Source organism: Symphodus melops, assembly GCF_947650265.1.
Source record: "Symphodus melops genome assembly, chromosome: 8".
Taxonomy (NCBI): domain Eukaryota; kingdom Metazoa; phylum Chordata; class Actinopteri; order Labriformes; family Labridae; genus Symphodus; species Symphodus melops.
This window is the reverse complement of record NC_136698.1, coordinates 21,128,794-21,154,449: the sequence shown is the minus strand read 5'-3', so window position 1 is coordinate 21,154,449 and position 25,656 is coordinate 21,128,794. Positions and strand designations below refer to the sequence as shown.

At 40.8% G+C, this 25,656-nt stretch overlaps 1 protein-coding gene across 7 annotated transcripts in view; it reads right to left on the bottom strand.

The window, feature by feature from the left end:
- The window catches only part of ect2 (epithelial cell transforming 2), a 305,416-nt gene that overhangs the window by 32,054 nt on the left and 247,706 nt on the right, over window positions 1–25,656 (bottom strand). For 2 of the 7 annotated variants that reach the window (XM_079351251.1, XM_079351253.1), the window contains exons 1-5: window positions 6,258–6,617; window positions 5,284–5,447; window positions 4,302–4,381; window positions 3,073–3,165; window positions 688–870 (exon numbers count right to left, since the gene is read on the bottom strand). In XM_079351251.1, coding sequence (XP_079207377.1) covers window positions 688–870; window positions 3,073–3,165; window positions 4,302–4,381; window positions 5,284–5,413 — 486 coding nt within the window. In that variant the 5' untranslated portion in view covers window positions 5,414–5,447; window positions 6,258–6,617. Of the gene's footprint in view, window positions 1–687; window positions 871–3,072; window positions 3,166–4,301; window positions 4,382–5,283; window positions 5,448–6,257; window positions 6,618–25,656 lie in introns of those variants that run through there. The other 5 variants (XM_079351255.1, XM_079351256.1, XM_079351252.1 and 2 more) reach the window with 5 other exon arrangements.

The window sequence follows — 25,656 nt, the reverse complement described above, 5'->3', positions numbered from 1 at the left end:
CTGCTGCTTGCGCTTAATGGTGTTTAATTATTTGGTGTGTTCTAACATAAGAGGTGACTGTAAACAGCTGTTTGTTTTGGTTTTATGCGGGTGCTCAAGGGCAACACCTAGTGGATTATAAAGTCAAAAATTCTTCCTTTAAAGACTGTACCAGGAAACTTGGATGTTTATAAGCAGGGTGATAACAGTTACAATGCCTCTCAGATAAATGACTAACAGAGGTTAGTGCGAGATGGCCTCGTACCAGGTGAATCTGTATGATCCTCTACAGACTACATGACTGTCTTTAGCTGACAAATGTGTGGCGTGCTCCTTCTTGTTGAAAGCAGCCGCAGGCAGGTCCAAACGCTCATGTTCCACATCAGCACCACATGAGCCGACTCCGTCAGGCAGACAACTCAGCAGGTGGAGGCGGCTCCTCTTCAGAGCAGTAATGAATTTTTCTGAATCCTGCTTCCTGAAATCAGGGTTCATCTCAGGCCGGCCTTTGTCTCCCCCACCCCCAACAGATCATGCATTTCTGTGCGCTTGAATTTCAGAGTGAAGCTGTAAATGTTTCATCTGATAAGAAAGAGTTGTGCTTTTAGCCCGAGCAGGGATGTAATCGAGATATTCACATGAATTCAGTTTCTTTTCAAGACATTGTTTTGGGCATGAAGGTAAAAAGTCTGTAACTGAAGGACTCACTTCGTCCTTTGCAGCACAGTGCAGGACAACAGGAGGCCCCACGATGCGGTTGTCCCTTTTGTAGAGGTAGCTGTACTCGGGACAGTCGAAGTCTGATAGGACGAAGACTGTCTCGAAGTCCGTGTTCTCTCCGTCTCCAAACTCCTGGACGTTGTCTGTGAGCAGGCACGGCGTGTTGATGTCCTGAAGAGATATGCGAGAAATATGAAGTGATGGATCAGACAAGCCAAATGTGATATATGAGCTACACAAACAGATGTTAGCCTTGTTAATGAGGCTGGTGGTTATTCAGTTGTTAGCACACTCACTTTATTCATTAATCTTGTGTGAAGACAGAACAAAAAAAGTTAATGTCCTGATGGCCAAATAAACAACCTAAACGTTAAAGAGGAAAACCTGAAGCATCTTTGATCCAAATGTTTTACAAAACGCTCTGACGATGGTCTCTCTCATTTCTCTCAAACTAACCAAATCAAGTATCTCGAACGAGTCCACCTCAGTGAGGGATTGTTTGTTTTCTACCTTGACGTGAAAGGAAATGAGGAAACCTCGATGATTTTCCAGGCTTAAATGAAGGTTGATGAGGATGATTTACACGTCATGTGAATGTTTGCTCTGGTATGATCAGTAACTGGAACTCTGAGCTGTCGAGTTGCCTGCGCTCCAGTTGCCATTTGTCAACAAGTCAGTCGCCTCCTTTGTTTCTTTAGCTAAGACCAGATCACACACTACGTGATAGTTTCGTGACATGACAACTAGTCCACAGATGGAACTTGCATGATGCCCTCTGCGTTGTTGATTTATTTACAAAGAGGAACAAGCTGTTTTTATATGAAATAGTAAGAGCTTAAATGTTATAACTGATGCACGTGGCAGCCATGTTGGATTTTTTCTCTCTTTTTTTTTATTAAGTAGTTTTACTGCCATAAAGACCTGTAAATATGTCCCTGTTGTTCAAAAAACTAAAGGAATGCATTGAGAAAGACTCTCAGGACGAGCTGCCTGAAAAACAAATCACCTGGAAAAAAAATTCCCAGCAGTCGACACAGGACAGAAGCAAAGTAGGTTAAAGGTCACACAGTTAGAATTAGACTCCACATGACATCGTTTAGAACAACGACTGAGCGAGACACTGCTGTAGGAAAGGTTTCACATTCTTGAATACAACCATTTGCTTTCTTTCTTCAAAAGAGATGATTTAATTTAATTTAATTTAAGTTTTTAAAGTTAAACAGTTCCAACAATGTCCTTGAATGTTGCAATTTCTTTAAAAGGTTGCAAGTTGTTGCCGTTTCGAAAGTTTTGACTAAACTTAAGCACAGGTCCACTGTATTATTGTTGATTAGAAATAAAATGTATAAATTTTACTCTAAATAATTAACTAAAAATTGACTAAATCTATGTTGTATGTTTGTTGTTGTTGAGTTTCTGTCATTATTCAAATATTTCCAACAGTTATCAAAGCCCAAGAACTCTGTAATATTATAATTGTAACAGGGCTTGACATGTCTTGTCGGACACCATGACAGAGCAGTCATTACAGACAACATGTTAATCGTTGCCATGGAAACATTGTATGTAACATCAAAGACCACTACATAAGGAAGCGTGAGCTGCTACTGACAGCCTCCTTGCTGTAGATGACTGCATGCTGCTGTTGTGTCAATGACACATTAGCTTGTCAGTAAACATGTTTTTTTTCGAAACATGTTCATTCGATCTTGGTGGGGGGCATTGGAGTCGCAGAGACTCACTCCCATGATTCCCCACAAGCCTCCGTGTCATCTTTTGTTCCTGTTTTGATTAAGCCCCTCCCACTGGTGGCAGAATCTACTTCCTGTGCGTTTAAGCTAACTTAACCCTTAAGATGCCGTTGGTTCGCTAATTTAACCAACCTGACTTTAGTTAAAGTTTCATTGAAAGTAAAGTTCATCAATCTCCTCATCTGACCTTTAAAAAGAAAGCAAGTGAATGTAAGTTTGCAGCTATTACATTTTGATAGAACAGGAGATGACACTCAAAAATCAAAGCTGTTGTGTTACATTTCAGAAATACTTTCCGTTAGTGGAGAGCATTCACAGTGAAGTGCTTTCATTATTCACAGGACAAACAGCTAAAATAAATGTGCCCTTTTTAAAAGGGAAGTGGATGACCTTTAAATGGCTTCTCTTCAGTTGAAAAACTTGCGTTGATATTTGAGTGTAAATCTCTGTTAGAGAGCAATCGAGATACCGGTCCCCGTTATCAACATTTCCACCATCAGTGACTTGACCATGCACAATGATTGAGTGACTTGCCAGTTTGAATTAAGACTCATGCAGCACGTCCCCGACTTCCAATCAAAGTGTCAGACATTCACACAAAGACGCACACTCTGTACTGTACCATATTGACTATAGATTTTATCATCATTTTCTCCTCGGCACCCGCCTCGCCTTCCCTTATCTTTACCACGGGTACCTCCATTACTTTGATGGCCTGTAAAGAAAAAAACCAACCAGCAGGAAGTCGATGTCAAACACTGGCATTTCAGAGGAGGAGAGCAGAGGGGGGTAAAAAGGCAGGGAGGACAGGAGAATGAGGGAAAAAAAACAAAGCAAGCTAGACAAAAAAAAATAATAATTCAAATTAACTCCCATTTGAGGACAAATGAGAGGTTGTCTCAGTTTAGGGGATGCAGGAAGAGATGGGGCGGAGTCCTTGTCCTTGCAAAGTCTAAAGGCAGAGACTTCAAACAGATATCAAGCTTTAGAGGGGGTATGCAGGGGAGGAGGAGAAAACTCTGTTAAAAATTAATATAAAAGTTCAAAGCCCAAGCGAGGGCGGAGGAGAGGAGGGAAAGAAGAGGACAGAAAGGGAAAAGGACGCAAAAAAAAAATAGCGGGAGGGCGGGGGCTCTTGTTCTGTGAGTTGCAAGAGCGGTGGCGGCAGGCGGTCAGGCAGGCAATCGGGAGCGCTCTGATGGAGCTGTCGGCATATGTCTTTGGATGTGGCTGCACTGCAGATTGGCAGGGAGAAATAGATGATTTAAGCGGGAAGCCTTCAGAAGTGACAGGGCTCAGGAGACCCAGGGAGGAAGTCATTCTAGCAGCACTTAGTCTGCCGCCACGCCTCCAAACCACCTTCACATGCTTATTCTCAAAGACACAAAACTACGCATCTTACTGGAGGAGAAACAAACAAGCACTGAAACATACACAAGCATCATATCCCAACTGAGTGTGTGATGATGATAATGTACGTTTCCGCAGGCGGATGAACAAAGACTTTGTCTTGAGGTATCAGCTCCTACAGGATGTTTGGTTTATTATGCAACGACTGTCAACACCTTAAGTGGGCTACTTATGGCGACTAATTAAACAAATGGAAGCTGCTGTTTAAAGCTATCGCGCTTTAAAACCACGATTCTAATGCCGATAGGACAAGTTCTACATGTTCAACAGAGAGCTGTAGACCTTTTTGCAGGATTCCCAAAGAATTCCCGCTGGATAGGAATGGATTCCACTCATCATCACAGGATTGGGACAAAAATAAGCTGTGAAACACTGTGATGATTTCCACTTAAGATAACCGAGGTTGGCCACTTTAAGAGTAGCAAGTTGGAGCATACGTACCTGCATTGCTTTGAGCAGAGCTCCATTTCTGCCAGCCTCTCCTACCAGAACAACCCTCGTCTCCACTTTTGGATGCATGTCTGAGAGATGAAGAGGGACAGTTAGACAGTTAACCACACACATATTCACAAGGGAGACGAATCAAGAGTCATCTATGGCTGGTGGTTTAAGTTTGACTGGCAGCACACCTGAATCAGTGCGGAGGAAAACCATGCAATAAACTAATGGGGGAAGAAAGTACTGCACACTACGTCAACAATAGACTGTAGTATGACTGAGAGTGGGTAGTCATTCTGCTTTACGCCCGGCTAAAAGCTGGTTTCTGGTCTTGGAATGTCTGAAGTAAACATGCCAACAGACGTCAAACGCTACGACAGTGTAGCATCCACTTACAGTGTTTTAAAGAAAAAAGAAAAAAAAAGCTGACGAGTGATTCATTTTGATTTTCATCATGTTGAAATTCAAAGTGATACTTGGTGGTGTCGTTGTGAGGGTTTGGTCTGATATTGTGATATTTCCATTTTATTTTGTTTTTTTTATTAATATTGCTGCATGCACAAGAGAGCTCATAGTAATTGTGGCACATTTGGGTTTTTTGAGTAATCAAACGTCCCACAAAGATCATACCAACGCATAATTAAAAAAAACTAAAAACTAAACTATAAACCAGTGTGCTTTAAATGCAGCATTTTTAGTTTACAAATGTTAAAAAGCGGCACCACCAGCCTTGTCAGCTTTGCAATGTATGCCTGCAGCTAACAAGTGATGGAATGGAGGTGAAGTTTCAAACATTTGGTGGTGGGCAGTGTGTGATGGCGTTGGATGCACTCGATGGTGGGTTTTGTCAGCACGTGCACCAACTTTGTTAATATCAAAATCATACCGTATACTCATACTGTATTTTTCTGTTGTGTTTTGATATATTTAAAAAGGAGGGGAAAGGGTTTAGGCAGAAGAAATAGAAGTGACTATGCAGACTGACCTTCCCCATCTTCACATGCCATGCCCAGAAATATATGGTCCTTAGTGGTTTCTGCGATCCTCGAATCATAGACTGAAGAGTCCAAGAGACTCCGAGCTGTTCCTAAAGTCAGTATGCTGCTGTCAGCCATGGCAGGAACCGAAGGCGACACCAGACTGTCCAAACTATCAGAAGTTACAGGAAACGAATGGCGTGAGACACAGAGGGAGAACATAACAAGAAGACAAAGACAGTGAAGCTGCAAGAGAAGTGTGACTGACAACTGCCAAACTCAAATCCTGCCGAAGTTTGACAACTCAACTGGAGAGGATTCCTCATAACTTTCATAACTTTTGTAAAAGCTAAGAAAGCACAAACTTCACACAAAATCTCCAGATTTTTGTTTGGGTTGTACTTAATCTTTCATCTTTCGCTTTCAATAAAAGAGTCTGATAGATGAAATTTTGGAAGTGTACAAATTTGGATTATGCTCGGTTGTTTTCATATAAGAAGCCATACAGCCGCCTCTTATGCACTTTATCAAAGTCAGTCATTAAAGAGTAAAACACTTTGAATTATCAGGCCAACAGGAAACTTTGTGTAATCGCAGGTGTTATGCTATAAAACGTATCCCTGCCAAGAAGTACATTCACCTCGCTGAAGTGCTAGAATTAAAATAGACAGACAAAGTATGCGAGGTTTGACTTAGTAAACATGAAGTGTCATTTTTGTTGTGGGAACTGTGCGAATGTGAGCTGAGAACAGTGTTTTGAAAAGTGCCTGTAGAGTTACGGCAGTATTGTATTTGAAGTGTGGATGCAAAGTTAGACAGTGTAGAAATGCATTGTCCTGCGAGGTGGGTGCATTTCTCGGCATAACACCTGTCGACCCTGATTCTACTCGTCACCGAGCTTAGCGGCACCAGACAGCTAACGAGTATCGTACGTTTATCAAAAGCATTAAAAAATATTCACATAAACTAAATGAAAACTTACCGAATTTTTCGATGGCAGGTACCTTTAATGAGAGAATAAGGAGCTAAACCAGTCACTGCGCAGTTAAATTAGGTCTCAAGCTAACTTAGCCAAATTAGCTTCCGAGTCAGAAAGTCACAATATAATGAAGAGTTCCCTTTCGGTCCAAAAACCCTCTTTAGAATAGCTCCGACATCTCTCCGTTATATCTCCAATCTGATATCAATGCATGCTGCCTATTCAGAGTTTAAAAAAATAATCCAAACTTTCTAAAAGCGTCTACAGAAGTTTGTTGACAGCTAATCGTGATATAGCGAAGGTGTTCAGCCTGCTGTTGAGAGCTCAATTCAAAAAGCAAGGCGAACAACTGGTGCCGCGTTCTGATTGGACAAGAGTGACGTAAAGTCTGCGGCTTGCGTCGTGCGTGCTCGCTGATTGGTCCGTGTATTCAAATCACGATGCGCACTGAGGCTGCTCCTGTTGCTTTCCAGAGTTTCAGCCTTCTCGAAATTCCCCATAGTCTTCCGCCGGCTCCCAAGCAAAGGGAATTCACTTTAGGAATTTGAATGGTGTGTGTCTATCCAGAGACTTGTTGCAACAGCATTTCGGTTTCGATATAAACAACTTTTTGTGTGTTTTTGTGATGATATCGAGACTACCTTCCAGTACTTCCCGTGTCCTCTCAATGTTAATACATCAATTGTAATACGATGAAGCTTTTTGGCAAGATATGTAAGACTGGCTTCAGGCTTTAACACACAATTTTCCAGCTACGGTTGTTCTTGTTAAAGGAAATAATTTCGTATGATCTTATCAGGAAAAAATACCTGGATTATTTTGCAGAGATTCACTCAATGCTATTCAACACTCCTGCATACTGACATAGGTTATGTCCATGCATTGTCCATTCTCCACAATAGAACAAGTCATGTGTAACATGCTGACCCTGACATACTGCATGTGGTGAATGTATGTAAGATAAGATATTCCTTTATTCATCTCACAACAGAGAAATTTACAAACATTTCTTCTATACATCCAGAGGAATTTATTCAGCTCATTAGATAGATAGATAGATAGATAGATAGATAGATAGATAGATAGATAGATAGATAGATAGATAGATAGATAGATAGATAGATAGATACTTTATTGATCCCGAGGGAAATTCAAGTAAGTATTGTCTCTCTTCAAGAAATTGAGTCATGTCAACCTGTCCGTGAGCCAAAATACATCTGTGTACTGCATAGTTTCAATGAAGATATCAAATGTACATAAAACATGATGCTGGCTTAGCTCCTCAACAGTGGGGCCAGCCTGCAGAGAAGAGATCCTGGTTGCCAATTAAATCATCCCATTCGCTTTCATCTCTTCCACATACCACCCTGACCACCAAAGTTGGTATGACTGGACTGGACTGGAGAACCACTTCTCTTCGACCCTCGAGTCGACCTGAACCCCCGGCAGACCACAGGGCTGCATGCTCCTTCCTCTCCTTGCTTTTTAGATACACCTTTTATGTATTAAGTTGCAGAAACATTATCAAACATGCAGAGAGGAGGACCAGGATCTTGCCCTGCCCTTCCAGTTAATTGGTTCATTGCATAGCTTTTTCCAAGAAATCATGCATACTTGAAAAAGAAAATGTAATCTTATCAATTTTGACCATGCACAACTGATTTGTTCAATGCCAGTCAAAAATATTTTTTAAATAGTTTCATCTGTCAGAGTAAAGGGAAGGCAAAGAGCACTTTTCCAAAAGAGGTTTGTATAAAAGAGTAAAAAGGAGGAGTTCTAAAAGGCCCAAAGCTCTGTGAACTGATTTTTTGTTTCCCCTTCACAGAGAAACAAAAGTGTGTTTCTCACACACACATACGCACAGATGATGAATTCCTCTCAGCCAGATAGCAACCCTACTGTTAGACAAACACACAAACACACACACACACACACACACACACACACACACACACACACACACACACTAAACCTGGCTTTCTGACACTGCACCTTTGGGTTATTATAAGAAACGTGAATAAAAAGATAAAGAAATTCAGATTCATTAAATAAAGCAAAGACTTTCAACATATAAGAATCTTTGCTTCATGACATTTTATGCACCAACAACACTCAGTAGAAAACAGATGAAACACGTGAGTTAATACTTGAAAATCTGAGAGCAGAACTTCAGTACTTCCTCTTCTTGGAATGTGTATAAAGCCGTTCATCATTGAGCCACCAAGTGCCATCATGGGGTCTTCATGGAATAGGATTTGTCCTCCATCAGCGATTATTGCTTAAAAATATCTTTCTTTGGTCTACTTCTAAGCGAAGGACAAACCCTAGGTCAAAGTCAGCTCTCATCACCAGTCCACTGATTCAGCCCGAGCTGCCCACAGTTGAGATTCATTATGTGGCCAGGCTGGTTCCAGAGCATTTAATGCCCCAGTGCTGTGGATAAACACATCAGAATCACTGTCAGGCATCTTCATATGCTGGTTGGTGAAGTAATTCATCGCTGATGTGAGGTTTCAGTGTAACCCTGTGATCTTCAAACACATGAAGAGGCTGGTATGATATGTAATGATCAGAAACCATGATTCTAACAATGCTCTCAGATTTTTCCCAATGATGAGGGATTTTTCTTCGGAGATAAAGGCTTTATCTAGCATTAGTATGATAGGATAACTGACTTTGGATATAAAAACAATCTGTCATATCTCGTCATAATTATAGGCACTGATTAACTTTTCAAAGTTAAAGTATCAATAGCCTGACCAAGGCTCTCAGAGAGTGACTTAAAGGAGTAATATGTGACACCTACTGTTTAAAATGTGTTCTGCAGTCCAAATTCTAAATATTGCAGAGCGCTGTCTGCATTCTAACCTCTCTCAATTTTTCAAAAGCATCTCTAATATTCAATTCAATTCAATTCAAAAAACGTTATCTGTCCCCGGGGGGGCAATTCAAGGGCACACAGAGCAGCAGAAAACGACAGTGTAACTATACTAACAATTAACCAATCAACAAGAATAAAGTGTCAAAGAAGAATAAGTGTCAAGGGTGTTAGTACAGGTTAGAATACAATCACAGAGTTAGACACGAAGAACAGCAGAGGGTAAAGTGTCAAGATGTTAGCAGAAATATAATAGAGTAGAAATATAATATATAACTATAAAGCTATCTGCAGCTAGTGAACCATAAAGTGATAGTGGTGCATGGCAGGAAACAACAGTCTAAATATATACTAGCTCTATATAAACAAGATGAATGTTGAAAAATAAAGTGACCATAGTGCTATGATGGATACGATATAAGAGCTGATATCAGACAGAATAAAGTGGAAAAATGCCTAAAGACCATAAATAAGCATACTTAGCAGAATAAGGTGGATTCAGACCAGTGTGAACATAATAAACAGAATAAATAAAGGGAGTATTGCATCAGACCAGAGTAACAAAATAACAGAATATAAGTATAGTGCATCAGACCAGTATAACATTATAACAGAATAAATAATTGTATTGCATCAGACCGGTGTAAACACTATAAACAGAATAAATAAATGTAGTGCATCAGACCGGTGTAAACATTATAAACAGATAAAATGGAGTAGTGCATCAGACCAATAGTTCATTGGTTCACAGCTTCAAGGTCAGGAGTGGAGGTAGATAACCAGTTCACAGCTTGAAAATATATATAATAATAATATATAATATTGATCCTAGTTTGAGCCCGTTTCTGCTCGTGGAGCTTATTAGAAACATGCAGAGGCTTTTTAGATCAGGTACAATCACTTGTATCTGAACCACTGCTCTTGGACACCTCAATCGCTGCATGACCTGTTGGTTTGACCTGATAACTGCTCTCATATTTGGCAAACTGAGGGGTGTCCAAAATGGCCATTTGGGGGTGATTTGAAACCGCCGTCTCTGGTCCAAACAAATCCAGACCATTCAGGACCAGAATCTGAAGTTAGAAGGAGGACATTCTGGCTTCTGCATTGTTGTCAGAGAAGCCAGCACTTCAACATAGCATGTTTCCTTAACGTCTGATCAGAGAGTAAAGTCACTTCATCATTTCATGAAGTCAATATCTTACTGATTGTTCCTTTCAAGAATCTTTTGTTTGCCACATTTTTTCCTTCTCACAAGGCAACACAACACATGGCTTCTTTTAACCTGACATATTCCTTCTTGACAGTTCTTTCCAACAAAGCTATGATCTTTGAAATGTCACTGAGACAAGATAGATAGATAGATAGATAGATAGATAGATAGATAGATAGATAGATAGATAGATAGATAGATAGATAGATAGATAGATAGATAGATAGATAGATAGATAGATAGATAGATAGATGATGGATCCAACACCATCATCAAGTTTGCGGACGATACAGCGGTGATTGGCCTCATCAGCAACAACGATGACACAGCCTACAGGGAGGAGGTACAGCATCTGGCCACCTGGTGCACTGACAACAACCTGCTTCTCAACACCAGCAAGACGAAGGAGCTCATCGTGGACTTCAGGAGAGAGAGAGGAAACACGCACAACCCCATTCACATCAACGGGATGGCTGTTGAACGTGTCTCCAGCTTCAAGTTCCTGGGGACCCACATCACAGAGGACCTATCCTGGTCCACAAACACCTCCAGTCTGGTCAAGAAGGCTCATCAACGCCTCTTTTTCCTGAGGACACTGAAGAGACACCACCTGTCTTCAGCTGTACTGAGGAACTTCTACCGCTGTGTGATTGAGAGCATCCTAACCAGCAGTGTCACAGTCTGGTACGGAAACTGCTCTGTCACGGACCGTAAGGCGCTACAGCGGGTGGTTAAAACAGCCCAGCGCATCACAAGGTGTCCACTTCCTGCCATTGAGGATGTCCAGAGGAAGCGCTGTCTGCGGCGAGCTCACGGCATCCTTAAAGACTCCTCCCACCCTGCCCACAGACTGTTTACCCTCCTGTCCTCCGGTAGGCGCTTCAGAAGCCTCCGGACCAGAACCAGCAGACTGAGGAACAGCTTTTTCCCCAGAGCTGTCTCCCTACTGAACTCTACCCCCCGAACTCTGAACTCTGTCTCTCTCTCGAACTCCGCCCCCCCCTGACCCCCCCCCCCCCTTCCCCTGCATATCACCTCACATCCATCATCCCCCCACCACTCCTCCTGCTCACACACACATTATTGTATTATAGTATGTTCATATCACCGCAGTAAGTTATCGATCTGTATAATTTGTACATATTCTGTATATTACCTGTAAACTAGTATAAGCATTTTTCTCTGCACCTTAATCTGTATATTTAATCCTCTGAATACACTTATATTTATAGCATTTATTTATATTTATATTTATAACATCCCAATAATCCATCCAGCCATATATACCTAATAATTCACTTTTTCTTTAACTACATCTGTAAATTTTGTAATCACTGTACATATTTAGCACGAACTCTTGCACTTTCTGCTTATTTGCACTTCTAGTGAGATGCCAAACCTCATTTCGTTACCCTATACTTGTATATGTGTAATGATAATAAAGTTGAATCTCATCTCATCTCATAGATAGATAGATAGATAGATAGATAGATAGATAGATAGATAGATAGATAGATAGATAGATAGATAGATAGATAGATAGATAGATAGATAGATAGATAGATAGATAGATAGATAGATAGATAGATAGATAGATAGATAGATAGATAGATAGATAGATAGATAGATAGATAGATAGATAGATAGATAGATAGATAGATACTTTATTGATCCCGAGGGAAATTCAAGTGATCCCGAGGGAAATTCAAGATTCAAAATTCAAGGTGTCATAAGGTCTTCATTTCGAAGCAGCAACATTCAGATAACAGCTTGGTTCTCTTTGAGCATTAGTATGCCCTTTTTTAAAGAATCTATCCCAAAGCTATAATCTGCAACTTTTCTGGACCTTTATGTCACATTAAGCAGTCAGGACAAAACTGAATTGCTGTACTCAGATGACTGTGACCCAAATTCAATCTAAACACTCAGCCCGAACCTTTAAGTAGCCACATTATGATGCAATAACTTGCAGGACTTTGAAGAGAAAGTACCTCTTCTTCCTGTCCTTGGGAATCAGCTTAAACAATAGAAACAATATGTTACCTTATCCCACTCAGCAAACAAAAGTACATCGACACATAATGATGCAATGAGAGAGACACAACGTTACAAAGACACATAGACACAGCGGCCCTCAGCAGCATGCAGTCTGCAGGACTGTAAAGACACTTCCAGCTATGCCTTTGTTTGTCTTCCTCTACTTTGACTTTTGAGAAATCCTTAGTATGCTTGTCGCATTCCTCAGGCTGTCGGACCGCTCCTCCAGTCATCTTACTGACATGCACACACACACAATCTCTGTCTGTCTTTCTGTATTCAGCCCTCAGGAGGGTTCGCTGTGTGGAACAAAGCTTTGTCAAGACCTTATCTTCTTTCTGCCCGCCTTTGTCCTCTCTACGATTCCCCAAACCTTTATATTTTTTACTCAGTCCTTTGCTCTTTGACGCTCAGTCAACAGACACACAAATATAAATATACACAACTGTAGCAGGAGATGCCTCCCTCTCTTGAATCATAATCAGACCACCATCTGTATTATAGTAGAAGAAGTTAAAAAAAGAGGAAGAAATAAAGTCAGGAAGTGCAAAAGAACAGCTTTAAGACTGGTTGGACAGACAGGCGCTGACAGACAACGACCGCTGCAGCATCAAAACTATCCTAAATAACGTCATAATCAAACAAAATCCTCATCATCATCATCATTATCATATTTATCATTATCTGTAATTGAATCAACAATCTTGAAAGAGCTAGGTATTTTGTTTTTTCGTAAAGGTGAAAAAGGACGGCAGATCAATGGAGTTTATTACACCAGTGGGGGGCTAGAAGAAGATTCTAGTTTAGGAAAGGAGGAGACGTCTATAGCTGTCCTTGTGACTGTAAATCTAACTGTAACTCAGTTAGATCATCTTATAGCTGTAACCCTACTTATACTATAGATACTGTGTCTGTTCTCCGCCCCAGACCTGTCATAGGCAATTCCAGCCTCAATAAAAGAGGCGTAATTCATAACAATTTAGTCAAAATCAAAACTACAAATACGATTTGGCAAAAAAATCTAACAATTAAATGCGGCTTACTAAACATTAGATCCCTAGCATCTAAATCTCTCCTGGTAAATGAGCTAATATCAGAGAATCATATTGATCTACTTTGTTTAACAGAAACCTGGCTTTCTCAGGATGAATATGTTAGTTTAAATGAATCCACCCCTCCCAGTCATTTGAATGCTCATATAGCTCGAGACACTGGTCGAGGTGGTGGAGTAGCAGCTATTTTTAATTCTGGTCTTATAATTAATCCTCGACCAAAGCTGAATTATACCTCTTTTGAAAGTCTTGCACTCAGTCTTTCACATCCAGTCTCTAGAACTTTTCAGCCAGTTCTAATTGTTATAGTTTACCACCCTCCTGGCCCATATTCAGAATTTCTATCTGAATTTGCAGAATTTCTATCACACATAGTTCTTAGCAGTGGTAGAATAATTGTTGTAGGTGATTTCAATATCCATGTGGATGTTGTTAATGACAGTCTTAGCACGGCTTTCATGTCTCTATTGGACTCTATTGGCTTCACCCAGGGTGTAAACAAACCTACTCATCGATTTAACCACACCCTGGATCTTGTTTCAGCCTATGGTATTGAAATTAATAGTCTGTCGGTTTTTCTGGAAAATTCTCTGATATCAGACCATTTCCTAATAACTTTTGATTTCTTTTTACCAACCTTAACTCCTCTTAATAAAAAAGTGCTCTCTAGAAATGTAAATGATAATGCTGTAGCTAAATCTAAGGAAGCTATTTCAGCTGCCTTTGTTTCAGTTCCATCCCCTAACCCAGTTGAAAACTCCTATAATCACTTTAGTCCCTCTCAGTTAGATCAGTTTGTAGATAGTGCGGTGGATTCACTTAGAGTTACTCTGAATTCAATCGCCCCCCAAAAACAGAAGGCAATCAAACGACAGAGATCAGCTCCATGGTACAATTTAGAAACCCGTACTCTAAAACTAACGTCACGTAAATGTGAAAGAATTTGGCGCTCCACCAAAACGATAGAATCTCGTTTAATTTGGCAAGATAGTCATACTCGATATATGAAAGCTCTACGGCAGGCCCGCACTGCCTATTACTCTTATTGAAGAAAATAAAAACAACCCTAGATACCTCTTCAGCACTGTAGCCAGGCTGACAGAGAGTCATAGTTCATTTGAGCCATCTATTCCTTTAGCCCTTAGCAGTAATGATTTCATGAGCTTTTTTAATGATAAAATTCTAAACATTAGAGACAAAATTAGCAACTTACTACCTTTACTTAGTGCAGATTCCTCCTATATTTTCGATTCGGCAGAAACGGTTCCAAATTCTGATACTAACCTCGACTGTTTTTTTCCAATTAACCTCGCAGAACTAAATTCGATTATTTCTGCGTCTAAACCATCAACCTGTCTTTTAGATCCAATCCCAACCAAGTTGTTTAAGGAAGTCTTTCCCCTAGTTAGCAGCTCCATACTAGATATGATCAATATATCTTTAGCGGCAGGTTATGTACCCCAGTCATTTAAAGTAGCTGTAATTAAACCGCTCCTTAAAAAGCCTACTCTTGATTCAGGAACTCTAGCTAACTATAGACCTATATCTAACCTTCCTTTAATCTCCAAGATCTTAGAGAAAGTGGTAGCTAATCAGTTGTGTGCTTTTCTCCACAACAACAGCTTGTTTGAGGAGTTCCAGTCGGGATTTAGAGTTTACCATAGCACTGAGACTGCACTAGTTAGAGTAACAAATGATCTTCTGTTAGCCTCAGACAGGGGACTTCTATCGGTGCTTGTCCTGTTAGATCTTAGTGCTGCTTTTGACACAATTGACCATCAGATTCTGTTACAGAGAATAGAACAATTGCTTGGAGTTACAGGGACTGCTTTAAGTTGGTTTAGATCCTATTTATCAGACAGATCTCAGTCTGTTCAGTCTGTTCAGCATGTTCATGATGAGTCCTCTTTGTACACCAAAGTTAGCCATGGAGTGCCTCAAGGATCAGTGCTTGGTCCGATTTTATTTACATTATATATGCTTCCTCTAGGTAGTATTATGAGAAAACACTCCATGAACTTTCATTGCTATGCAGACGATACTCAGCTCTACATAGCAATGAAGCCAGAAGACACCAACCAGCTTCGTAAACTAGAAGCCTGCCTCAAGGACATTAGGACCTGGATGACCAGAAACTTCTTACTGCTCAACTCAGACAAGACTGAAGTTATAGTGATTGGACCTAAGAACCTTAGAGAGACTTTCTCTGCCGATATGACGGCCCTTAGTAGTATTAGCGTAGCCTCTAGTACCACTGTTAGGAACCTAGAAGTTCTATTTGATCAGGATATGTCCTTTGATTCCTACATTAAACAAATTTCAAGGACAGCTTATTTTCACCTTCGTAATATCTCTAAGATCAGACAGATCCTGTCACAAAATGATGCTGAAAAATTAGTTCATGCATTTGTTACCTCCAGGTTGGATTACTGTAATTCTATTTTAGCAGGGTGCTATGGTAAATCTCTAAAGACCCTTCAACTTGTCCAAAACACTGCAGCTCGTGTTCTGACTAGAACTAGGAAAAGGGACCACATTACTCCTGTATTGGCTTCTCTCCATTGGCTCCCTATAAAATCTAGAATAGAATTTAAAATCCTTCTGCTCACCTACAAAGCTCTAAACGGTCAGGCACCATCGTATCTTAAAGAGTTAATTGTACCGTACTATCCGACAAGAACATTACGTTCCCAGAATGCAGGCCTGCTTGTGGTGCCTATAGTCTCTAAAAGTACTATGGTAGGTAGAGCCTTTAGTTATCAGGCACCGCTCCTTTGGAATCGTCTACCAGTCGGGGTCCGGGAGGCAGACACATTAGGTACTTTTAAGAATAGACTTAAAACTTTTCTTTTTGATAAATCTTATAGTTAGGGCTGGCTTAGGACCAGCTCATAGTTATGCTGCTATAGGCCTAGACTACCGGGGGAACTGGCACCAGGATCTCTTATCTCTCTTTCCCTCTTTCTCTCCCAGCTTTCTTATCTTATAGCAATAAGATATGTCTATAGTGACAAGCAGTAGCTTGTCACTATCTTTGTATTCTAACCTCTCCTTTTGAGCTCTCTTAGGTCCCCCCCCGAGGATGGATAAAAAAAATTCAATCACTGTCCATTTTTCTGAAACAGAAATTATGTCTCTGACTGCGGTAATATGGCCACAGAATAAATGCAGCCATACATGTTTTTGCAAGTGGACATACAGTACATATTTAGCTAAAGGGGACATATTATCCCCCTTTTCCACCCTTTCAAAAAGCCTGATGTGGTCTAAATTAAACATATGTGCTGTGTATTGGTCAATATAGATCAAGCACCAGAGGAGGTTTGTGACCCTGTACAAACCAGCTCTCTCAGAACCCTCCGTTTTGGTGTCTCTTCAAATGCAATGAGCCACCCCCGAGTTGTCCCTTTAGACATCACTCCTTCACTGGAGGGGAATAAAAATGGTGGACCTGCATAAATGTTTTGCACTATAGGCTGTGGGTGGAGTTTATTTGGGGATAAAACAGGGGAGGGGATTTTTTTTACTGGAATCCCGCTTGTGATGTCACAAGGAGAGCATATTTGAAATGCATAATTTTTCTCTGTGTTGTAAGACTGAGGCAGACCACAAACAAAGAACTGGATGAATTTATTTCACGTTTTGTGGGTTGGTAGACATTCAGGTTACCAAATGTATGTTCAAACACACGGTCAAGGTAAAAGCAAACACTGTAAACTTGAAGCATAAAATGTTCCACTGACAAAACATTTTCCAGAATATACTTTATATGTTGTTTTCTTTTTCTTTGCCCTCCGACTATAAAGACATTGTTATGATATGCTCATTTATATTATGCATATTACCCTATCAAAAGCAGCAGTTTCCTCACATCCCTCTCACACACTTATTCATCCATGAAATCTGAAACTTCCCATTTTTTTCCCTCAGGGGGCATTCTGTTTATATTTTGTTGACTCATGGGACTTGCTAATTTACAATATGCAAAACTCTGCAGAGCTGCATTTTCCCAATGTATGTCAGCTTTAGTTCCTCTCGGCCAAAGTCTGCATGTTTGAGCTGAGAGTGTAGTGATTCTGCTATCAAAAAAAGTGCTTTTAGGAACTTTTCCCTGAGGGTCATTTGGTTTGTTTGTTTCACTTCTGCTTTATTGGCATAACAAAGTCAAGTTTTGTCCTAAATACTGAACATACATCTGAACCACGCGGAGCAAGCTGTAAAATTCTAAAAGTATTAAAAGATTTTTTTTTTAAAACAGAAATACAAAAATAAAGGATAACATATAAGTATACAAAGTAAAAATATAAAATGCAAAAAGATGTGCATTCAAAAACAACAGCAACAACAAATGTGCATTGACTTGGAATTAAATATAAAGTAATGAAGGCGCTAACTTGGCAAAGATGAAGTTGCTCTGGTGTATTTTTAAAGTCTGGCAAAGGGCATTAAAGTCAAACCTTTATCTTATACACTAACCAAAAGCAAAATCAACCTCCCAAATGATGGCTGTGATTCCACTGGAGTAAATCTACAAGATTACACTTTGGTTTTTTTTTTAAACATGTGAACAGCTTTTATTGATTAATGAAGCTTCTAAAAAAATAAGCCGTAAACAGGTATGTGACATGAGCGCAAGAGTCATGCTAAAACTTGTATAAAACTGTTTGCTGACATTTTCCCACACATTGAAATTTGTCCTTAAATGCATTGTAAATTCCGCCAGCAGGGGGTTTACAACCAAAACAAAAAGATGGCATTGAGACTGACGGGGAATCGTGGGAGTTCTCTATCTGCTACTCAACGCCCACGCCCGATGAAATCAAACTCCAACTTGACCATAGTCAAGACAAACAGGTGAAACCAACCTGAGGAAGAGAATATGTTTACTGACGAGCTAATGCATCTGAATATAATTGACATGATATTTTTATTTTATGAAATGTATTAGATGTAATGTCCTACTTGAAGCTAGCTCTTTGGAAACAGTACAACTTTGTTTGAAAAATTGATTGTCTGCGTTTCTCAGTAATTGGTACAGTATTGCTGTGTTTGGCCGCAGGGTAAAAAATATACGGCTAAGAAAGCTACTCCTCAAAAGGGTAAACTGAGTGAGCCGTTACTGTTAAGTATTCATCAAAGATCATCTTCTTCAGATCAAAAGTATAAGGCTGATTTTATTTTGGACTTCTCTCATCAGCAGTTCAATTTAATGCAAAAAACTTTATTTGTCCCCGGGGGCAATTCAAAGGCACACAGAGCAGCAAATAAATGTGCAGGTTTACTAAAATTACACAAAGAAAATAAAGTGTTGATAAAAAGTAAACTGTCAACATTTAAATACAAAATGTAAACAACAAAGTTACAAAGTTAAATATATCAAAGAAGAGTGGAGGTATAAGTGGGCCATGATGGGACGAAAGATGTAAACAGAATTATATACAGTAATGAAAAGATGTAAACAGATGTAAACAACTAATGTACAGTAACAATAGCAACAAACAAATAAACAAACAAATGCAAAATATAGTTTTAAAAAAATCATCTTATCTTTCAGTACAGAATAATTTCCTCACTCTTTCACTGCACACCATAAAAAGTATAAACCTGCATTTGTGTTTTAGTTTAATACATTTTAGGTATTTAACTCCTTTAGAGGAATGGTTTCCTCAAACATCTGGGCAAACAGCTTTTCTGTCAAACTGGAAAAAAAAAATAGCGCATTTATTAGAGACCATTTTCTGCTGTGGATTTATTTATACGCAATGGTTTTCTTGTGAGTATTTGGGGCAGTAAGATGCTGTACACTGGACTGAGTGAAAATAAACAACTCTGTGAATTCATGGTACTGAATGAAAATGTCCTCCAGCCCACTTAACACAAAGAAGTGTGGAGGCTGTAAGGAAAGGAAGGAAATGAGATTTTCAGGTATTTGGTGTTTTTAGATTGATTACTCCAGTAATGATGCTGCTTAGAAAGTGTTCAATTTTATGATGAGGGCAGCCTAGTTGTTGAGATAGATCACTCGACCACAAATGGCCGGCTGAGGCTCAGTGGTAGATAGTGTCATAGTCAGGACCACACTAACCAAGCCCAAGACAAACCCTAGACTAGAGTGCTTTGAGACAAGACCAAGATATTTAGGGATGGAGACAGAGTCGAGACCAAGACCATAAATATCACTGAAATCCTCATCTTGTGTGTCGGGAGCGTGTCACTTACTTTGACTGCAACAAGGGCAAGGGTGATGCCGTAACCGGGTATTAAAATCCATCCATCCATCCATTTTTTACCGCTTATCCGGGACCGGGTCGCGGGGATCAGATGATGGGGCAGCAGTCTAAGCAGAGACACCCAGACTTCCCTCACCCCAGACACCTCCTCCAGCTCTTCCGGTGGGACCCCAAGGCGTTCCCAAGCCAGCCGAGAGACATAGTCTCTCCAGCGTGTCCTGGGTCTACCCCGAGGCCTCCTCCCGGAGGGACATGCCCGGAATACCTCCCTAGGGAGGCGTCCAGGGGGCATCCGAACCAGATGCCCGAACCACCTCAACTGACTCCTCTCGATGTGGAGGAGTAACGGCTCTACTCCGAGCTCCTCCCTGGTGACCGAGCTCCTCACCCTATCTCTAAGGGTGCGCCCAGCCACCCTACGGAGGAAGCCCATTTCGGCCGCTTGTATCCGAGATCTCGTTCTTTCGGTCATGACCCAAAGCTCATGACCATAGGTGAGGGTAGGAACGAAGATCGACCGGTAAATCGAGAGCTTCGCCTTTCGGCTTAGCTCCTTCTTCACCACGACGGACCGATACGGCGACCGCATGACTGCAGACGCCGCACCGATCCGTCTGTCGATCTCACGCTCCATCTTCCCCCCACTCGTGAACAAGACCCCGAGATACTTAAACTCCTCCACCTGGGGCAAGGACTCCCCACCGACCCGAATGGGGCAAACCACCTTTTTCCGGTCGAGAACCATGGCCTCAGATTTAGAGGTGCTGATCCTCATCCCAGCCGCCTCACACTCGGTAGCGAACCGCCCCAGTGCGCACTGAAGGTCCGGGCTCGATGGAGCCAACAAGACCATATCATCTGCAAAAAGCAGAGACGAGATCCTGTGGTCCCTGAACCGGACCCCCTCCGGCCCCTGACTGCGCCTAGAAATTCTGTCCATAAAAGTAATGAACAGAACCGGTGACAAAGGGCAGCCCTGCCGGAGGCCAACGCGCACCGGGAACAGGTCCGACTTAATACCGGCAATGCGAACCATACTCCTGCTCCGGTCGTACAAGGACCGGACCGCCCTTAGCAAAGGGCCCCGAACCCCATACTCACGGAGCACCCCCCAGAGGGCGCCGCGAGGGACACGGTCGAATGCCTTCTCCAAATCCACAAAGCACATGTGGACTGGTTGGGCAAACTCCCATGAACCCTCGAGCACCCGCTGGAGAGTGTAGAGCTGGTCCAGTGTTCCACGGCCAGGACAAAAACCGCATTGTTCCTCTTGAATCCGAGGTTCGACTAACAGCCGGAACCTCCTCTCCAGTACCCTGGAATAGACTTTCCCAGGGAGGCTGAGGAGTGTGATTCCCTGGTAGTTGGAACACACCCTCCGGTCCCCCTTCTTGAAAAGAGGGACCACCACCCCGGTCTGCCAGTCCAGAGGCACTGTCCCCGACCTCCACGCGATATTACAGAGGCGTGTCAACCATGAAAGCCCCTGCAAATCCAGAGACTTCAGATACTCAGGGCGAATCTCATCCACCCCTGGTGCCTTGCCACCAAGGAGCTTGCCAACTACCTCGGTGACTTCGGCTTGGGTGATGGACGAGTCCACCTCTGAGCACTCAGCCTCTGCCTCCTCAGTGGAAGACGTGAAGGTGGGATTGAGGAGATCCTCGAAGTATTCCTTCCACCGTCCAACTACATCCCCAGTTGAGGTCAGCAGCTCCCCACCTCCACTGAAGCACTGCTTCCCCCTCCTGAGGCGACGGATGGTTTGCCAGAATTTCCTCGAGGCCGACCAAAAGTCCTCCTCCATGGCCTCCCCGAACTCGTCCCAGGCCCGAGTTTTTTAATACCTCCACGGGCGGTCGTGGAGGTATTAAAATCAAATTTTTAATAAATTGAAGCTATTTATACATTTAGAAGGAGGAGCTTTCCTTTATATCTCAGTGATGACTTGACAAAATAGCCTGTCAGTGGTGGCCTTGACCAATCTTGATTTAAAATTTGAAGTTCACTCAGTCGGAGACCGACACAAGGCCAAGTACAAATGCTTTCGATTTCCAAGAGCAGACTTTCAAAAGTCTATAGACCAAGATTGTTTTGAGTTCTACAACACTAGTGGTAGAGTTGACATCTTTTGACCAGAAGGGTGGGGTATGATCCCCAACTCCTGCATGTACACTTTAACCCAAGTTGTTCCTGCTGTTTCTCTGGCGGCTTCTGAATGTGTATGCAAAGGATTAGTAGATACTGATGAACAATTTACATAGCAGCATCTGTCATCAGTGTTTGAAGCTGTAGGTGTGTCCTGCGGTGTTAAAGCACTTTGTGCATCCAGAAGATTAGAAAAGTGCTCGTCCATTTATAATTTACCAACTGTCTACAGTATAACAAACTACAGTGACCATTACAGTCATCTGGCTCATCAATATAGGTGTTAATTTTGACCTCAGGTCCTTTTTGATAAACACATTTGTCTAGTCATTTAGACAAGCATCTTCCAGTCGAGGCTTTTGGGAAGGTAGTTCTGCAAATGCATTTCAGCAAGTCCTTCCAATGTTAACCTTTTATAGGGCACTAATTTAAATACTTTGAAATTCAAAAATTCAACCTCAGAGTGTTATTGGGGGACATAACAGAACTTTATTTCTGTTTTAAAAAATTCTTTCTTCTTTAAAAATCTTTTTTTTTAATGTTATTTAGAAAAAGAAACATCGACAAAGTTTCCATATTTGGTTTAAATGTCACAATAGCAGGATCAGTGATATAGGGTGATCTTTTCTGATTGGCTGAGTGAGGATAACATGCTTCTCAACCTTACTAATTTGCAGAAGGGTGGCCATATGTAATGTGTACCAAAATTGCCACTAAAGGTTTAATCACTTCTCACTTGGACTACCAAAACTTTTTGTATGTTGGTGTTGATCAGTCTGCTCTTCGTCATTTACAGCTGGTTCAAAGCACGGCTGCACATCTCAACGCTAGAAAGAGATCACATCACACCTGCTTCGCTGCACTGGCTTCCTGTCACTTTTAACGCCCAGTTTTAGATTGTATGACTTTACATCAACATCAACCTTGTTGCACCAACATGTGACCTTCCCGAGCTACTTGTCAGGACTAAATAGTTAAATTAAAAAAATGTATAAATATAAATTTGTCCTATCAAAATTAAAGTAAAAGCTAAAAAAAATTAATATATATATTTGATATAGAAAAAGAATGGCAGTCTAAACTCATCTCCCTGTCACAGTCTGAAGCCAGACAGACAATCTGAAGCATTTAAGACTTTATAACACATCTGCCTGCTTTAAATTATGGTTTCATCTGGGGGCAGTGAAAAGCAGATGAAAGAGTTAGCAGCAGTCACAGACAGAGAATATATTATGCTATAAGTCTAACATTAATAGCTTATTCTCTTCCTCTTGATAGGGGTGTAGAGGCCTCACTGGAATGGTAATGATGCAGGGGCGTCACTCCACAATACCTGAGAAGTCATTGATCACTGATAAAAGGACAGAAAGAAACCAGCCGAGCTTTACATGACGCCTTTGTTCCACATGCAGTATTTCAACATATGGAAAATCCATTTCCATATGTTGGCTATTCATCGCCTTGATGTCTATGTCTGCAGCTAAAACAGTAAAGATTTCATCTTTTCCCCACCCAGTTACATTCCCTTTCCCCCCAACCCAACTGGCATAATCAATTTTTATTATAATACAGCCTTACTTTTTCTTTTTTTCTTTTGAAGGAGTTTTACGACAAAGTGCAGAGAAGATTCTCCTCAGACTGCTTGGAAATTCAACACCTGCTTTCACAGATTTTAATAACGTCTCGTTTGAGAGCCCTTCATTTCTCAGCACAAGTCTGGTCTGGGAAACAGAGGACACAGTAAGGTGTTGGAAAATGATCACATATTCCCCCCCATTTTTTCACATTGTTTCTCCTCTTGGTCTCAGGATTTGTGGTTGGTGAGAAAAGCAGTCTGTGAGGTTCAATCTTCTGCTCAGCTGAAGTGAAAATGTTTTCCTTCCCATCTTGTAGTTTTACAAATCCGTAGTGAACACAAGTCAAATGCCCATGTTTCCTATTGTTCTTGGGTCAAGCAGGATATGTTTGAACATTTCAAGTAGATGTTGGTGCTACTGGAAAATATAATCCTTAGAAAAAAAAAGGTTGGAATCTTTTAGTTGTTGACTGCGATTACATGGACTTGAGTGTCCCGGTTATAAGCCTGGTATATCCCGGTTTTGATCATATTCGGGATATGATGTTTACATGCTAACAGAGAACCCTGGTTATTCATATCCCTGCATGATCCATTATTGTATCCCGGTTTTTGATTAATGCATCTTATTTGCACAGACGCACTTCAAGTTTATTTTTTGCAACACAAACCGCAGAGAAATCTGAGAAACATGAAAACAATGTGGCTTATACAGAAAAATTAAATTATAACAACAAATCTGTTTAATTACTGCTTTATGAATCCAATATAAACTAATAGATCCAAACAAAAGAAATATGATCTATGAAAGTTCCGTTTAAATTGTCTTTTTAGTCTCTTTTTAGTCCACAGAAAAAGAAGAAACCCATTCCCCAACGCGGCAGTTTGCTCATCCAAAACAAGTTCAGTCCATCCAAAAAGTAATTAAAAGCAATCCAACAAAGGTAGATGATTGATCACTGCTATACTAGAATAAAAAAGAAGCGATCTCAACAGAACGCGTGCTGGATCAGGCCGTAATTATTTTGCCCATGTGTGGTCTATATTATAGCCTACCTTCAATTATATTTCATGTTTTATTAGTAAAACACAAAAGTTATTGCAAAATAAGAAGCCCCAATAAGAAGCTCTTGTTGCTGAGTGTACGTCACTTGGCTGAGTCTGCACCTGCGCAGGTGATGGCAGCGCTGTCAGGAACTGGGGTAAAGTGTACATGCCACAGTAACCCGTTTGTCTTTGGGAATCCTCCAGGTAGCATCGAGTTTCTCAAAACCGGGATAATAGCGTGTCCCGGTTTCTGAAATGAGAATGTTTACATGCACAAATACAAAAACGGGATACTTAAAACCCCTGCCAGGTAGCTGTGAGCTGTCGAAATGAGCCAACTGTATGACTGACCCTTACTTACTCAGTACCAGCATAGAAAATAAACAGACAAACGGGACTCCCGCTCGTCAATCTTCATACAACGATTTTTTTTTTAATTGAACCAGTTAGCTTCTGTGAAAGTATGGACACTTATATAAGCACGCTATTTGTTTGCTGGTTGAACACTACTGACTCTTAAGTGAAACTAATTTTTGTACTCATCATACATCAATGACAATGAAAAAATAAATCCATATGAATACATAAAGTTCACCAGTTGTATTATTTAATACTTTAAAAGTCATGTTGTAAATGCATACACAATAAACCAATATGTACAATACAATAACATATTGTATAATAGACAAACTTGATACATTCTATATTGTAGTTAAATGGCAATTCAATTGCAGCAGGATGAAGTACAATATAAATATTTCCTTTACAAAGATACAATACTTTTCATTAACATGGGATAAACAAAATATACAGCATGTTCAAGAGGAGTGTGTTTCTTTACAATAAGACTTTATGTAAATGAATAGTGTCTGTCCCTCTGATAGATGGTGACCCAGTGACAATATCAAAATATCTGTCTATCTATGTATCCATCATCATCTTTCTATATCTATTCATCTCTAAATAGTCCATCCATCAGCTCATCAACTATCACACACTAAGTCGACCAAACCCTCCAATCATTCATCCATCAACCCAATCGAAGATCCATGCATTCACCAATCCATCGCTTGATTCCAACATCCACCATTTCACCATCCATCCATCCACTCAACCAATCATCCATCCATTGTAAAACTCCATCTATCCATTACCTAGCTACACTCATCCAGTCATCTATCGATCCCTTGATTACAACATCCACCATTTCACCATCCAACA